General features: G+C 42.1%; 1 protein-coding gene across 1 annotated transcript in view; it reads right to left on the bottom strand.

The window, feature by feature from the left end:
• Positions 1 to 14,726, bottom strand: part of CACHD1 (cache domain containing 1) — a 241,146-nt gene that overhangs the window by 15,271 nt on the left and 211,149 nt on the right. The window contains exons 14-22 of the mRNA XM_062191475.1: positions 13,704 to 13,846; positions 12,937 to 13,118; positions 11,932 to 12,042; positions 6,960 to 7,082; positions 5,752 to 5,851; positions 5,550 to 5,666; positions 2,648 to 2,808; positions 2,240 to 2,326; positions 411 to 527 (exon numbers count right to left, since the gene is read on the bottom strand). Coding sequence (XP_062047459.1) covers positions 411 to 527; positions 2,240 to 2,326; positions 2,648 to 2,808; positions 5,550 to 5,666; positions 5,752 to 5,851; positions 6,960 to 7,082; positions 11,932 to 12,042; positions 12,937 to 13,118; positions 13,704 to 13,846 — 1,141 coding nt within the window. The remainder of the gene's footprint in view (positions 1 to 410; positions 528 to 2,239; positions 2,327 to 2,647; positions 2,809 to 5,549; positions 5,667 to 5,751; positions 5,852 to 6,959; positions 7,083 to 11,931; positions 12,043 to 12,936; positions 13,119 to 13,703; positions 13,847 to 14,726) is intronic.

The following is a 14,726-nucleotide window of genomic DNA, read 5'->3' as shown; positions in this document are numbered from 1 at the left end:
GGCCTGGGAAAGCAGTGGAGGATGGTCCAAGTGCTTGGGCCCCTGCACCCGCGTGGGAGACCTGGAAGAGACTCCTGGCTTTGGATCAGCTGAGCTCTTGCTGTTGTGGTCAAATGGGGAGTGAACCACTGGATGGAGACCTCTCTCTCTCTCTCTTGCCTCTCCTCTCTCTATGTAACTCTTTAAAAAAAAAAAAACAACTTGCCAATTCACAAATATACAGTACAATTGCCAAATAGCTGCAACAAGTGGGATTTGCACAACCTTAGATTTGATGGACATAAGGCTTACGGAAATCAGTTTTAGATATGAAAAACTGATATACCTTTTTAAAATATGAAGAACAGGAATAGCAAATATTAGCCAGAAAAGCTCAATGAGACTAATGGTCAGTATTCTTTTCTGCTTACCCACTCTCCATCCGCTGACTACACCTGCTGTTGACACACTGGTGAAGGGCATCTTGCAGACCAGGGTCAATAGCTGTGTATGTCACCGGCTCCTGGTGGACCTCGCAGCTTGGGTTTCTGTGCAGAAAGCAAGATTGAGGTCAGGACCAACATTACTTACATTCTCATCATACCCATGATGCTTGAAAGTGATCTGAATGCTAGCTTTGCCACTTGGTATACTCTGAGGCCAATTACGGAGCTACTCTGAACTTCAACTGATTCATCTTTATAGAAGAGAAAAATAATGTGTAAACAGGGGCTGGCCTTGTGTGTAAAGCTGTTGCCTGTGATGCTGGCATCCCATGAGGGCTTCAGTTTGTATCCTGGCTATTTCACTTCTGATCCAGATAGCTTGCTAATGGCCTGGAAAAAGCAGTGCAAGATGGCCCAAGTGCTTGGGAAACCTGGAAGAAACTCCTGGCTCCTGGCTTAGGAAGTGAACCAGTGGATGGAAAATCTCTGTCTCTTCCTCTCTCTGTAACTGACTTTGAAATAACCTTTAAAAAATGTATAATTTAAAAACAGGAAACCATAATCATCAACAAAATCAGAATGAATGAATAAAATCAAAAGTGAATATTATTTCCCTTGCCCATCATCCTAAATCTTATCTTCCTGGGGTAACCACTGTTAACAGTTTAATAAGGGTCATTTTAGACATTTTTTTTCTATCCCTAAACAAACATATTAGTCTTTACACATACATGACACTCTGAAACTCTTGAGTTATTTGGCTAGTTTTTAAAATTAATTTTTATTTTTTAAAGATTTATCCATTCATTTGAAAGTCAGAGTTACATATTAGAGAAGGAGAGGCAGAGAGAAAGAGAGAGAGAGAGGTCTTCCATCTGCTGGTTCACTCCCCAATTGGCTACAACAGTTGGAGCTGCACCAATCCAAAGCCAGGAGCTAGGAGCTTCTTCTGGGTTTCCCACATGGGTGCAGGGGCCCAAGGACTTGGGTCATCCTCTACTGTTCTCCCTGGCCATAGCAGAGAGCTGGATCAGAAGTGGAGCAGCTTGGACTTGAACTTGTGCCCACATGGGATGCAGGCACTGCAGGCAGCACCTTTACCCACTACACCACAGCGCTGGCCCGACTGACCAGTTTTAAAATTTGCTACTAATATAAATAATGGTGTATTATGTGTCAGCACACATGTGACCTTGTATGACAACAGCCTGTATATTTATCACAAGGTTAATTAAAAAACTGACTTAATGTGCATAAAATATCCAACACACAGTAGGCACTTAGTAATGCTTCTAACATTCTAATATTTCTTTTGTATGTAGTATATACTTTTTTAAAAAAATGATTTATTTATTTGTTTGAAAGGCAGAGTTAAAGAGAGAAGGAACAAGAGACTGAGAGAGACCTGGCTCACTCCCCAAATGGCCACAATAAATGGGCTGGGCCATGCCAAAGCCAGGAGTCAGGGGCATCTTCTGGGTCTCCCATGTGGGTGCAGGGGCCCAAAGAGTTGGGCCATCTTCCCTTGCTTTCCCAGGGACATTACCAGGGAGCTGGATTGGAAGCAGAGCAGCTGGGACTCAACTGGCTCCCATATGGGATGCTGGCCTTTGCAGGCTGTAGTGCCCATATATATTCTTAACATTTTCTCAGCATTTGAAGCTAAGTGGATATCATTTTATCACTCTAGAGCTTAATATCTGCTTCATCAAACAGTTCCATCATTAAAACGAATTATCTTTGTATACCCCAACCTAAAAGAAATCTATGATAGATCCCATGGCATTGTGTGTGTGTGTGTGTGTGTGTTTTACCGGTTCTCGGCATTGGTGAGATTCCCAGTGCACTCATTGACCTCTAGGGGGCACTCACAAGGACATTCACATTCATTTTGCTCCATTCTGAAAAGTAAAAAATAAAGTTACTATGCAGAAGGTCAATGGCAAACTGAATATTGTACATGCACTGCAGGAACAAAATAAAAAAAGGACAGTAAAAAAGAAGTTCTGATCAAAGTTTGATACAATTGCCCTTAATCTATTTGGACAAGGATGCTGCAAACGACAAAGCTCTAAGTGCTTTTGTAACTGGAACTTTCTCTTTCTTCAGGATGCACATCATCCCTTTCTGTCCTTTTTGCAGATGCCACTTCAAAATACTTGGCATCAGTGAAAGCATTCAACAGTGTGGGAAACAGAGAGTGAGACCCATCACATTCTTACCGGTGACAGTTGAGACAGAGTCGGTCCACCATGCTACAAGCACAGAAGGCAAGAGAGTCGCACGTCTCATTGACAATGCCAACAAATGCGTTGGTTCCCGGGATCCTCGCCAGTCTGTATTTAGAACAGTGGCTGCCATGTACAAGGTTTGTCAAATCCCCCTATAGAACAATCCAGTGTCAGAAGTGATAGACAGCAAGGCAAAATCTCAGCCCTACCTTGATGGCAACAACCTTTCAACCACTTGATGAAAACAGCTTACAAATAAAACTGTGTTCTGATTACAAAAGTAGTATATAGACAACTGCTAAAAACGTGGAATGTAAAACCACTTATAATCTCATCATTAAGATAATTCGTTTATCAGCTACATTGTACATATATTATATATTCTTTTATCTATGCTTATACAAAAATAAATTTTTATAATCTGTATTTTTTAAAAAGATTTTATTTATTTATTTGAGAGGCAGAATTACAGACATAGGCTGGGTCACTCCCCAAATGGCTGCCAGAGCTGAGCGGATCCAAAGCCAGGAGCCAGAAGCCTCCTCTGGTCTCCCACAAGGGCACAGGGGCCCAAGCACTTTGGGCCATCTTCTGCTGCTTTCCCAGGCCACAAGCAGAGAGCTGGATCAGAAGAGCAGCCGAGACATGAACCGGTGCCCACATGGGATGCCAGTGCTGCAGGCAGAGGCCTAGCCTACTATGCCACAGCGCTGGCCCCTATAATCTATATTTTAAAATACATATCATAAAATTGAAACCTCTTAAAAAGACAATTTTCTTATACAGCATAGCTTAAAATTGATTCAAAGGCAAACATAATTATTTATAAAACATGCATTTTTTTTCCCCTTCAGAGACAAGCCTTTCTCCTATCTAGAATAATAAAATTATCTAAAAACCAAAACCTCTTTAAGAGCCCAGTTTCTTGGTCCCAGAGAATTTAAACAACTCAACTATAGCAAGTATCCATTTTTTTCATTCTATGACAGGAAAATGTGATACCTGGCTTTTTGAACTGCCAAATTTGTCTACTATATTAGAAAAACAAAAATTCCTAAGTGGTATTGTAAAGCTGTGGGTGATCATTTTTCTGCATGTATGCATGTACCAGGCAAATTATTTCACCCTATTTGCTTCCCTGCCATTCAGTCCTTATATGTATATGATGAGGATGAGCTTCATTCTGAGAATCATGGCACTGAATGGGTTCTTAGAGGTACAGATGAATTTTCCAACTGCATGTGAGATACCCACTGCTAGAATATAAGCAATAACGCACCCCTTTTAGTGTCCTTTTACCACCAATACCGAGGAAAGCTTCAATTCCACTTTGGGATAACTTGGGCTAATTCATACTTAATTAAAATTTGCCTTTCTGACGTTTCTACCTCAGTATCCTGACTTTGTCTACTGAGGACTCCAGAAACCATTATATAAATGATGGAAGACAGAGTAAGTCAGACTTTGATATGATAACCTTAGCTGGATACACCCAATGTCCCTCTTAAAGAGATACTGCTCAAGATGGTACCGGGTCTGAACAGAGTGACAGTGAGTCCCTTTACCTTGAACAGATACTTCTATTAATATGCTCATTAAAAAAAAAAATCATCTCTTCCACTAGACATTTGCTTTCTGCAAACAACTTTTTGAGATGCAGTTTGGGACTTAGTTAAACTGGTTAATTCTAAAATTAAGTTTAGGGGCTGGTGCTGTGGTGTGGCAGGTAAAATTGCATCCCATGTGGGCACCAGTTTCGAGCCCCAGCTGCTCCACTTCTGATCCAGCTCCCCGCTAATGCACCTGGGAAAGCAGCAGAAGACAGCTCAAGTACTTGGACATCTGCACTCATGTGGGAGACCCAGAAGAAGCTCCTGGATCCTGGCTTCAGATGGCCCAGCTCCTGCCATTGTGGCCATTTTTTTTTTTTTAAAGATTTATTATTTATTTATTTGTAAGTTCAGAGTTACACAGAGAGAGGAGAGGCAGAAAGAGAGAGAGAGAGAGAGAGAGAGAGAGAGAGAGAGAGAGAGAGAGAGAGGTCTTCCATCCGCTGGTTCACTCCCCAATTGGTCGCAACGGCCAGAGCTGTGCTGATCCGAAGCCAGGAGCCAAGAGCTTCTTCTGGGTCTCCTATGTGGGTGCAGGGACCCAAGGACCTGGGCCATCCTCTACTGCTTTCCCAGGCCACAGCAGAGAGCTGGACTGGAAGTAGAGCAGCCAGGTCTTGAACTGGCGCCCATATGGGATGCCAGCGCTTCAGGCCAGGGCGTTAACATGCTGCGCCACAGAGCCAGCCACAAATGCCTATTCTAAATAAAAAACTTACTTCCCATGAATAACTTTCTGAATGCTAGTTCTGTCATTCCCCATTTTAGTTTTCTCTGAACTATTATTTTCAAGTTAATGCGAATGTCCTTAAGATCTTTAACTGAAAACAGGTTAATCTGCAGCCACTTACATTACACAAAATATTCAAAGCTAAAAACAGAAAAAGAAAAATGAAAATTATTCTTGGATGATTTACATGAAAGTTCCAATCTAAAGGGCTGATGATCCAGAACTGACTGAACTTGACCTTAGGAATTTAAGGAGACCAAGTGATCTCTAGAAGACAGGAAGAGAGAGCACATGGTGCCATACATATTTACACAAGAGTGTGGGAACAGACTTCAGCAGATATTTCAGAGGGATTAAACAAGGCAAGTCTTTAAACAAACAAGTCCCAAACAAAACACCAAGTGTGAGACCTTAAAACATTCACTTCTCTACTCTGGGCTTTCTATTCCACAACTGTCAAATAATATTTAGACTAATATTTAGGCGGTAACCATTACTCCACTTCATATTCCATTGTGAGATGAGAAATGAGAGTGTTCTGGAATCAACTTACCACAAGGCTGGTATTGAATTTATAAAACCTCTGGACTGTTCTGTCACTGAAGCTGTTGCACAGGTTTTTCTTAACAAAGTTGGGGTGGTTCAGGATATCATTTGCTACCAGAGGCTCCTAATAGGGCCAAACAGAAGACATAGGCCATGTAATGAGCTGCAGGCTGCGGGAGAACTGCACTCATCAGCATTGCAACAAATACCTTGTGAGTGATGTGCTGTTGTTCCACAGGTGCGTGTCCCTTGGGGTCAATGAGAGTTGGATGTGCCACCAGATACCCCCTGTCCTCCATTATGAAGCACCTGCATCAAAAAAATTGATGCCCCTCATTCATGTGAGCTGTTTCCTATGGCTTCACAGGGCATTTATCTGGCTAGCTCTGAAACAGACTGCAACTACTTCTGGTTCTCAATGAATGGTCATCGAGAAAGTGAAGGAAGGCAGACAGATATATTTTTCCTAAAGTGAAAGAACAGCTGCGATACAGGTGGAGGTGAAAGTTACATTTGAATTTGACTCTGGTCATCCACATATTCCACAGACAATGTGCCCACTCGGTACAAGTAAGATGGACTCAAAGATCTTTACAAGGATGTAAAAGTGGGAAGTTTGTTCTTTTATCAGGAAAGGGAGATCTTGAATGAAGTAGACTTGGGTATTCATAGGCAAAACTCATAATTTCTTCTTTCTATGATAAACATAAAGTACAACATTCAGGAGATATATAAAAATACAGTTGATGGAAACAATAAATAAAAAAGCTAGAGCTGCTTTAATCAAGACTACATTTTGTTTTATTTTATTTACATTAGTCACATCAGCTTGCAGGAATCCTGCATTTCCCCTTTATGAGCCAATGTGAAATTCAGCAGTGACACGAAGCGTGGACCATGAGATTGAACGAAGAAAGCCATTTTTAAAAGCAGCCTGCATTAAATCAAGGGAATGCCCTTGCTTTGATCAGACATGTTCTTTTGAAATTCAGGAGGCAAAGACTTTTAGTTCCATGAGCCTCGTTCCGGGGAAATGTAAAAGGAACAGTCTAAGCAGCCGAAAATTTCACAAAGACTTTGGTTTAATGACTAAGTTAACATCAAAAGTTCTACCCAGAGTACCCTCTGGTCTTTCTAGTACCAAAGACATGGGAAACCTCTAATTACTGACTTCTAGAGAAATAAGAGCTTTTGGTACATTCTCTGCCACAGTTACTCCTGTTATATGCTGAGTCTATCTGTCTAAAAAAAAAATCATAAACAGTATGCATCTTAGAAAAAGGAAAGAAGAACAAAATTCTTCTCATGAACTCGATTTCTGGTCCTGGCCATAAATACTGTGTGGTTGCCATTCAACTAGGGACAGACATCTACTAGTTGGCAGTTAGTACAGGAAATGATGTCCTAAAGGACTTACCTTATTTTGTTGCCACCATCTTGGTTACAAACTGGTAACAGGTCCATCAGAACCTTGTAGAAATATCTAAGTGTGAAGTCAATGCCCATTACAGCCACCGTGTGTCCAGAAGACAGCTGTGTACTTCATGTAAAAAAGAGCAACGAGAACAAGAGGCGTGGCTTATTTAAAGATATGTCAGTCACGGGGACACTGTATGATATCAGAAATACATTCCCATTCTTTCCCTGCACTTTCCATGCTTACAAAAACTAAGTGACTAATTTAGTGTAATATGGAGATTTTGTGAGAGAAAACTTATGGGTGCAGAGGTACTAGCTAGAAGGTGGATGCATAGATACTATGGTTATCTCCAACAAACCTCTAGACAAGAATCCTGAGCATTCTTATGAGGTATTAATGTCAAGGTCACACAGTGAATAAAGAGTGGAGGCAGGGATTTCAATGCAGTGACTCCAACTCTAAAGCACATACTCTTAACCATGAGATATACTGCCTCCTTAGATCCGCAGGGCACTCAAGAGTTATCAAGCCATTTTACACAATTGCATTTCCTGTGGAGATGCCAGAAAGGAATCATAGTTTCTGTTTTTTTTTTTTTTTTTTTTTTTTTTTTAATTAAACTTTTATTTAATGAATATAAATTTCCAAAGTATAGCTTGTGGGTTACAATGGCTTCCCCCGTCCCATAACCTCCCTCCCGCCCGCAACCCTCCCCCCTCCCGCTCCCTTTCCCCCTCCATTCGTGTAAAGATTCATTTTCAATTCTTTTTGTATACAGAAGATCAGTTTAGTATATATTAGGTAAAGATTTCAACATTTTGCCCATATAGCAACATCAAGTGAAAAAACTACCATTGGATTACTAATTATAGCATAAAATAGCAATGTACAGCACATTAAAGACAGAGATCCTACATAATTTTTTTTCAAAATAATTAATTTTCTATGCCATTTCCATTTTAACACCAGGTTGTTTTTTTTTTTTTCATTTCCAATTCTCTTTATATACAGAAGATCACTTCAGTATATAATTAGCAAAGACCTCATCAGTCTGCGCCCACACAGAAACGCAAAGTATAAAAATACTGTTTCAGTACCAGTCGTAGCATCACTTGGCTTTAGACGACACATTGGGGACAGATCCCGCATGGGGTGTAAGTACACAGTGACTCCTGTTGCTGACTTAACAATTTGACACTCCTGTTCATGGCGTCAGTAATCTCCCTGGGCTCTAGTCATGAGTTGCAAGGGCTATGGAAGCCTTTAGGAGTTTCTGTTTTTATAAATGAAAAAATTAGGCCGGCACTGTGGCTCACTAGGCTAATCCTCCGCCTTGCGGCGCCAGCACACCAGGTTCTAGTCCCGGTCGGGGTGCCGGATTCTGTCTCAGTTGCCCCTCTTCCAGGCCAGCTCTCTGCTGTGGCCCGGGAGTGCAGTGGAGGATAGCCAAAGTGCCTGGGCCCTGCACCCCATGGGAGACCAGGATAAGCACCTGGCTCCTGCCATCGGATCAGCGCGGTGCGCCGGTCGCAGCGCGCCAACCGCGGCGGCCATTGGAGGGTGAACCAATGGCAAAGGAAGACGTTTCTCTCTGTCTCTCTCTCTCACTGTCCACTCTGCTTGTCAAAAAAAAAAAAAAAAAAAAAAAAAAAGAAAAAAGAAAAAATCAGACTTTTTAACAAGGTTCAAAATCAATCAGATCACCTTTTATTTGTGGCACAGAGATCAGTGTCCAAATCTGGCTTTTTCTGTAATATTCCAGCTGCCGCAGTGAGAAGGTAATTTTATTTCTGAACCACCTACCCGACCCTGGTATAACTGCTATCTGCTCTAAGAGATCCACACACTGAAGTCACAGCATGCATACTGCCCATGTAAGTCTAGCGTTCATATTTTTACCTGCATTTCAGATAGGCACACTGTTACCATAGCAACTCATAAAGAATGTCATAGAAAAATCAAGCCAAGCCTACATTTCTAAGTAGAACAGACCAGGCTGTTTGTAACACTTTTGTGAGATTTTCACTGCCAAAGACATGTCTGACCAGTTCCTTATCAATGGCAGTACTTCACCCCTGGCGGTGTTATCATTCTCCAAGTAGCAGAGTCTCAGGCCACTAAATGAGCTTATGAAAGAACCACAGCAGAGCTACTAGGAGTAACTGATAAGTGAGTGTTGATTAGAAAACCCTCCCTTAACTCTCAGCCAAACCACTCCTGAAAACCAAAGGTGAATGGGAGTGCTTCCTGACAAGCTGACTAGCAGCTTCAGCTCTCTCTCTGCACTCGCTAAAATGCCAGACGTTTAAAGCATGGATAGTATGATAATCAAAATAACTGCCAGTTATTTGAAACTCAACATGATCAATTACAGCGCTGAGCATACTACATACATCATTTCTAATTCTTGTATCGTTCAACACGAGCATTACAAGACACTCTCTGTTTTACATGAGGCTTACAGAGGTCATGGGATATAAGAATAATAAAAGTATTGTATGTTTATTAAGCACTTACAATGTACCAGGCACTGTTACAAACGCCTTACATATATCACTTAATTTAATCTTTAACATAAGCACTTGAGACAGACTAATCTTTCTTTCTTAGGTTGGGAAACAAAGGGCAAAAATTATTTTTTTTTATTGTCAGACAACCAGCAAATGGCATTTTTACTTTACCTGGAGAGGGATCACAACTGAGGAGGAGGTAAGGTCCCCAGGCTGACACATGAGGCCAAATCACTAACAGTGATTTGCACAAAGGACCTTTCAAAGCCTACCTACCTATCAGCAGAACACCTATGAAAGCTACAGTCACTTTGGCTGCATGCCTAAAGAGGTGGCTGACTTGCATTCTAAACTATGTCCAACGAAAAACACACAGCTTTAAATAGTACAATTGTATTCAGCTAAGAACAATATTCAAATGATCAGGTCTGTGGGTCTGCATATTGATCAGGCCCAAGAGCACGTAGCTGTTCTGGAGAATACATATTCATGGAGAGCCTTACGAGACAGAATCTGGAACTGAAATACTAAAATATCATTTTTTGCCCCTTGTTAAACTCGCATAGCTAAACTTGTATAGATTAAACCCACAAAATAAAAGCAACCACATAAGGGATTGGAATGTAGGTTTTTCTAGCTTAAAAGTTGTCTGCTGTGCATCACTTAGAATGACACCACAAATATTTGTAAACATACTAAATAAAAATTTTTCTACCCATGCAAACAAACAAACAAAAAACTGTCCATACTTACATAAGCATAGACATCTAGCCCTGCTCTGGCCTGGCCCTTCTGAAAAAAGACGCTGTATAAAAGGGAAAGCTGCCAGCTCATGATAAGGAGTTGTCAGGTGAGGGGCCTGATGGACACCTCAAGACTAAGACCCACCTGAGTTCGATTTTTCCATTTAAACAGCACCTGCAAGAGCCCAGGCTGGGTCCATTTCATTGTAATCAAACAAGGTGAGTGACTGTTGCCCTCTCAAAAAAATATCCATTGTTTACATTCTGAAATGGTCTAGAATATATGGGATGGATGACACGTTTCACTCCTCAAACATGAGTGTGTATGCCCAACTCTAGAGGGTCTGTTAATGAAAACACCGAAGGACATCTTTGAAATGTTTACTGTTTATATGTGGAATTTTATATTATGGGAGCAGCTGCCAGAGTCCAATAGACACTTGCTCTGCAAAGGAAATCAATATTTGGCTGGCTGCAGGGCCCTCGTCTCCACAGAGACATAGGCCATGATATTGAAATTCTATACTATACTGCTTCCCAATTCTTGATTCCAATGAACTTGCATTAGAGGAATGCTGAATGTCAATCATTTGATATATAATGAGTACCAGCGAAGAGCACAGAGTTAAGTAAGGAAATCCAACTCCTGTAAATTTTAAGGCATTATTACAGGTACCAGTCAAAATATGGTCTTCCTTGGCTGGTAGAAAAAATGTATAATGAAGGAATTAACAACTTCTGCAACTTGCTTCTTTGTCCAACATTTCACTGACATTTATAGCTTGAATACTCAAACTTTGAAAGCAGGAAATAAGGCATTTAAATATATTTGGAGTGACACTGACATCTTCTAGCATTTAAGTAAGATCCATTTTTAACAAGGCCTTTTATATTTCAAGAAACAATTTCAAGGACAAATTTAAAAAAAAGAAAACACTAAATAATTCTTAATTCTATAGAGCTAGACCAAATACAAGAGGCAACAATTTTTTTTTTTTTTGCACTAAAAATGTTTCTTTACCTGGGGAAACACTCTCAGACTCTGTTGACATTTCTTTCATCAGTTTAAAATAGGTGTTTCTACAAACTGCTCCACTGACTGCAACATCTTTCTCTTTTTTCTTCATAAATATTATCATGGCTGCCAAGCACAAAGTCCAGAACTTTTCATTCACTGGACTCCCACAACCTTGTGAGTGTGTAACTTCCCCATTTTATAGATGTCAGGAGGAAGCTCAAGAAATCCAAAGTGGGACTGGCACTGTGGCATAGTAGGTTAAGCCTCTGACTGTGGTGCCAGCATCCTATATGGGAGCTGGTTTGAGTCCTAGCTGCTCCACTTCTGGTCCAGCTACTTGCTGATGGCCTGGGAAAGCGGTGTTAGATGGCCCAAATGCTTGGGCTCCTGCATCTGTGTGGGAGACCTGGAAGAAGCTCCTGGCTCAGCTCCGGCCATTGTGGCCATTTGGGGAGTGAACTTGTGGATGGAAACCCCCCCGCCCTCCTCTCTCTCTGTCTCTCTGTCTCTCTCTCTTTCTGTAACTGTGCCTCTCAAATAAATAATCTTAAAAAAAAAAAAAAAAACACAAAATCCCAACAACCCAAGATAGTTAAATCCCAGCAAGCCTCCCTTCAAAAGTCATGCTTTTGTTACTGATCCTTGGTATCTACTATTCTAGATTGATGCATTTAAGAAATGACTTTAAAAAAAATTACCTGGATGAATGAATTGTATGACTGATTGTCACGACATAGCCAGCTCCTCCAACATCTAAGTAAGGACCAGTCAAAGAAATCAACCCTGGATTGGCTACTGCATGGAGGTACCTTAAGCAGACAAAAAAAAAAAAAAATCAAGTTATTTTGGGGTATGAACAATTTTTCTAAATTTCAAAGAGAATTGAGATTGAAATTCTACATTTTTTTAATGTCATACTCATGCTACATTAAAATTCAAAGAATTCTTATCTTTTATGTCAGAGTAACATCAATACAAGAGACTAAGGGAATCTGAAATTCTCTTTTTAAAATAGACACCAAACTCAGTATATATCTGAGATTTCCCTCAGAGTTATAATACATATGTTTTAGAGAAAAAAAAAGGAATTAATGAATGACGAGAAAACACATGCAGTTTGATGCCTACAAATGTACCCTGCATTATTAAGGTGACAGACTCAGGAATGACGTCGTTGCTACTCAGCACAACCACAGATTTTGGACTAGAAATTCTGTTCTTATGGATGCACTGCCTACCTGCTGTAGAACCTGAACTAGCTTTTGTTCCGGAAAGTCAGAGTAACGAGGGCCCAGAGGTACAAGAATACTTTTGAATTTGTATGCTTCATTTCTCCCACATCATCCATGAGCTGTAATTTGATGCCATCATCACAGGTAGTAAAAGGAAGTATATCCATTGTGGTTACAAAGTGCACAAGGTAGGAATCAAACAAACCACTAGGAATCAAAATGGCCAAGCATAAAGCATCTTGGTCTCAAAATTTCAATGAAGAGATAAAAACACTGTAGGCAGAGAAAACCCACGAGCCTGTTGTTAATGCTACGCTGGAAAAACTATTCAAAAACATTTTTCAATGCCATGAAAGTATCGTCTTTCATGTGCTTGCCTGAAGTTGCTTTATTGTGTGTACTTATCATGTCTCTCCAGGATTTGGTGTGTGTGGGGGAGAACCTTTGATAATGGAAGCCCCTAAAACTCACCATTGTCTCCTAGTGGGATCAAATGCTTTGTCCATGAGAGAACCAGGATAAATTCTGAGGACGCCATTGGGCGTTGCTATGTAACGGCGGACAATGTAAGTGTTCAGACTACTCATTTCCATTTGTGTCATCCATTCATCTGTGACGTGGCTGGTAGCCATTACTTCATTTCTGACAGAGAACTGGGAAACAAAGGGAGACATAGCAGGGATCCTTTAAAACTCACATGAAAAGACAGCCGGCTGCTTGGCAGGGCCTCCCAAGGCTCTCTCGCGGAGAAGCCAAGCCCAATTACTTCTGCAAAATCTTTCCACAGCAGATGGATGCAGCCAAACTTGGTGAAAACAAAAGCTTACAGAAATTCAGCCAACGCATGTGTGATGACTCAATTGTTCATCTTACCGAGGCTTTCCGCGTTTAAGCTGAAAAAAAAAATCTTAAGGGGAAGCATTCACAAATACGCCCTCCTAGGCTTCATCATACTTATCTCAATAGACAGCAGGGGCACTGCACCTCTTACCCCTGGGAAAGTTTGGCCGGTCTCTCAACCATACCCCCTACCTTCTGACTGCCCCCCTCCCCGGCCCCCTCCGTGTTATCTGAGGCCTGAAAGAGTCTTCATGCGACCCACAGGGCTTCTTAATCCATCAGAAGGGCCAGCGCTGCCCGGCCTGCGGCGGGCCACACACTCGGCCTCGCGGGCTCTCCAGCTGAGAGGCACAGATGCGCCGACTTCAAAGGCTCCCGGGCCGCAGGCCGCCACTCACTTTGAGGCCCGGGTTGGCGATGAGGCGGGTGTTGTCACTGAGATAGGCCGTGTAGTGCTCCACCATGCGCTTGGTCTCGGGCTGGCTGAGGTGTTCGTAGGGGGAGGAGAAGCTGCCGGCAGCCAGCATGACAGTCGGGCTCTCTGAAAGGGAAGCACACAAAGCCGGCCTGAGAACTCCCGGGCTGGCTCGCCACACAAGTGCCACTCGGGCTCTGCCCGGCCGCCTCACGCCATCCCCAAGGAAACCAGGCGCTGGCCCTGGAGAGGCGCGAGGAAGGGACACGACCGTGCTGCTCCTGCCTTCAGGGAGCTTCCAGTCCCAACAGTGAAGCAGAAGGGGACACAGGCCCCGGGAATGCGAGCCCTCTGCCAAGCTCCATCTTCCTCAGCCTGGGCTGGGGGCCCCCGAGGGCACAGATTCTGGGCTCTCCTGCTCCGGGCTGCGGGATGTTGGGGCAGGTTGGCACTTAGGTCACATTTTTTTTTTTTTTCTCCACTTTCAAGGAGGGGGAAATAAGGGCACGGATTCCACACAGTTGTGGCAAGAATTAAATGGGTTAACGTGTCAAGGTCATGAGGTACTACAGAGTAGGTAGAACAGTGTCCTGCATGTGGCCAGTGCTGTCATGATCCCCATGGTGGCTCAGCTGAGCAGTATCACTGAGGAAGAAAGGAGGGCAGGACAGAGGCAACCAAACTGAACAAAAACAGATGCATGTAGAAATATTACTGTATACATTTTTCATTATCGGCCCTAAGAGGAAGATCTCACTTGGTTCCCTACTTTTTTTTCAAATGGTTTATGTTGTTGTTTTTAAATGTTTACTAATTTTTTGAAAAGAGAGAGAGAAGAGATTTTTTTTAAAGGATTTACTTATTTATTTGAGAGGCAGAGTTACAGAGAGGTCTTCCATCTGCTGATTCACTCCCCAAATGACAGCAATGGCCAGAGCTGTGCTAAAGCCAGGAACCAGGAGCCAGGAGCTTCTTCCAGGACTCCCACATGGGTGCAGGGGCCCAA

This window comes from Lepus europaeus, chromosome 5, assembly GCF_033115175.1.
Source record: "Lepus europaeus isolate LE1 chromosome 5, mLepTim1.pri, whole genome shotgun sequence".
NCBI lineage: Eukaryota > Metazoa > Chordata > Mammalia > Lagomorpha > Leporidae > Lepus > Lepus europaeus.
Note: the sequence above shows the minus strand (reverse complement) of the source record. Positions and strands in the feature narration are given on the sequence as shown.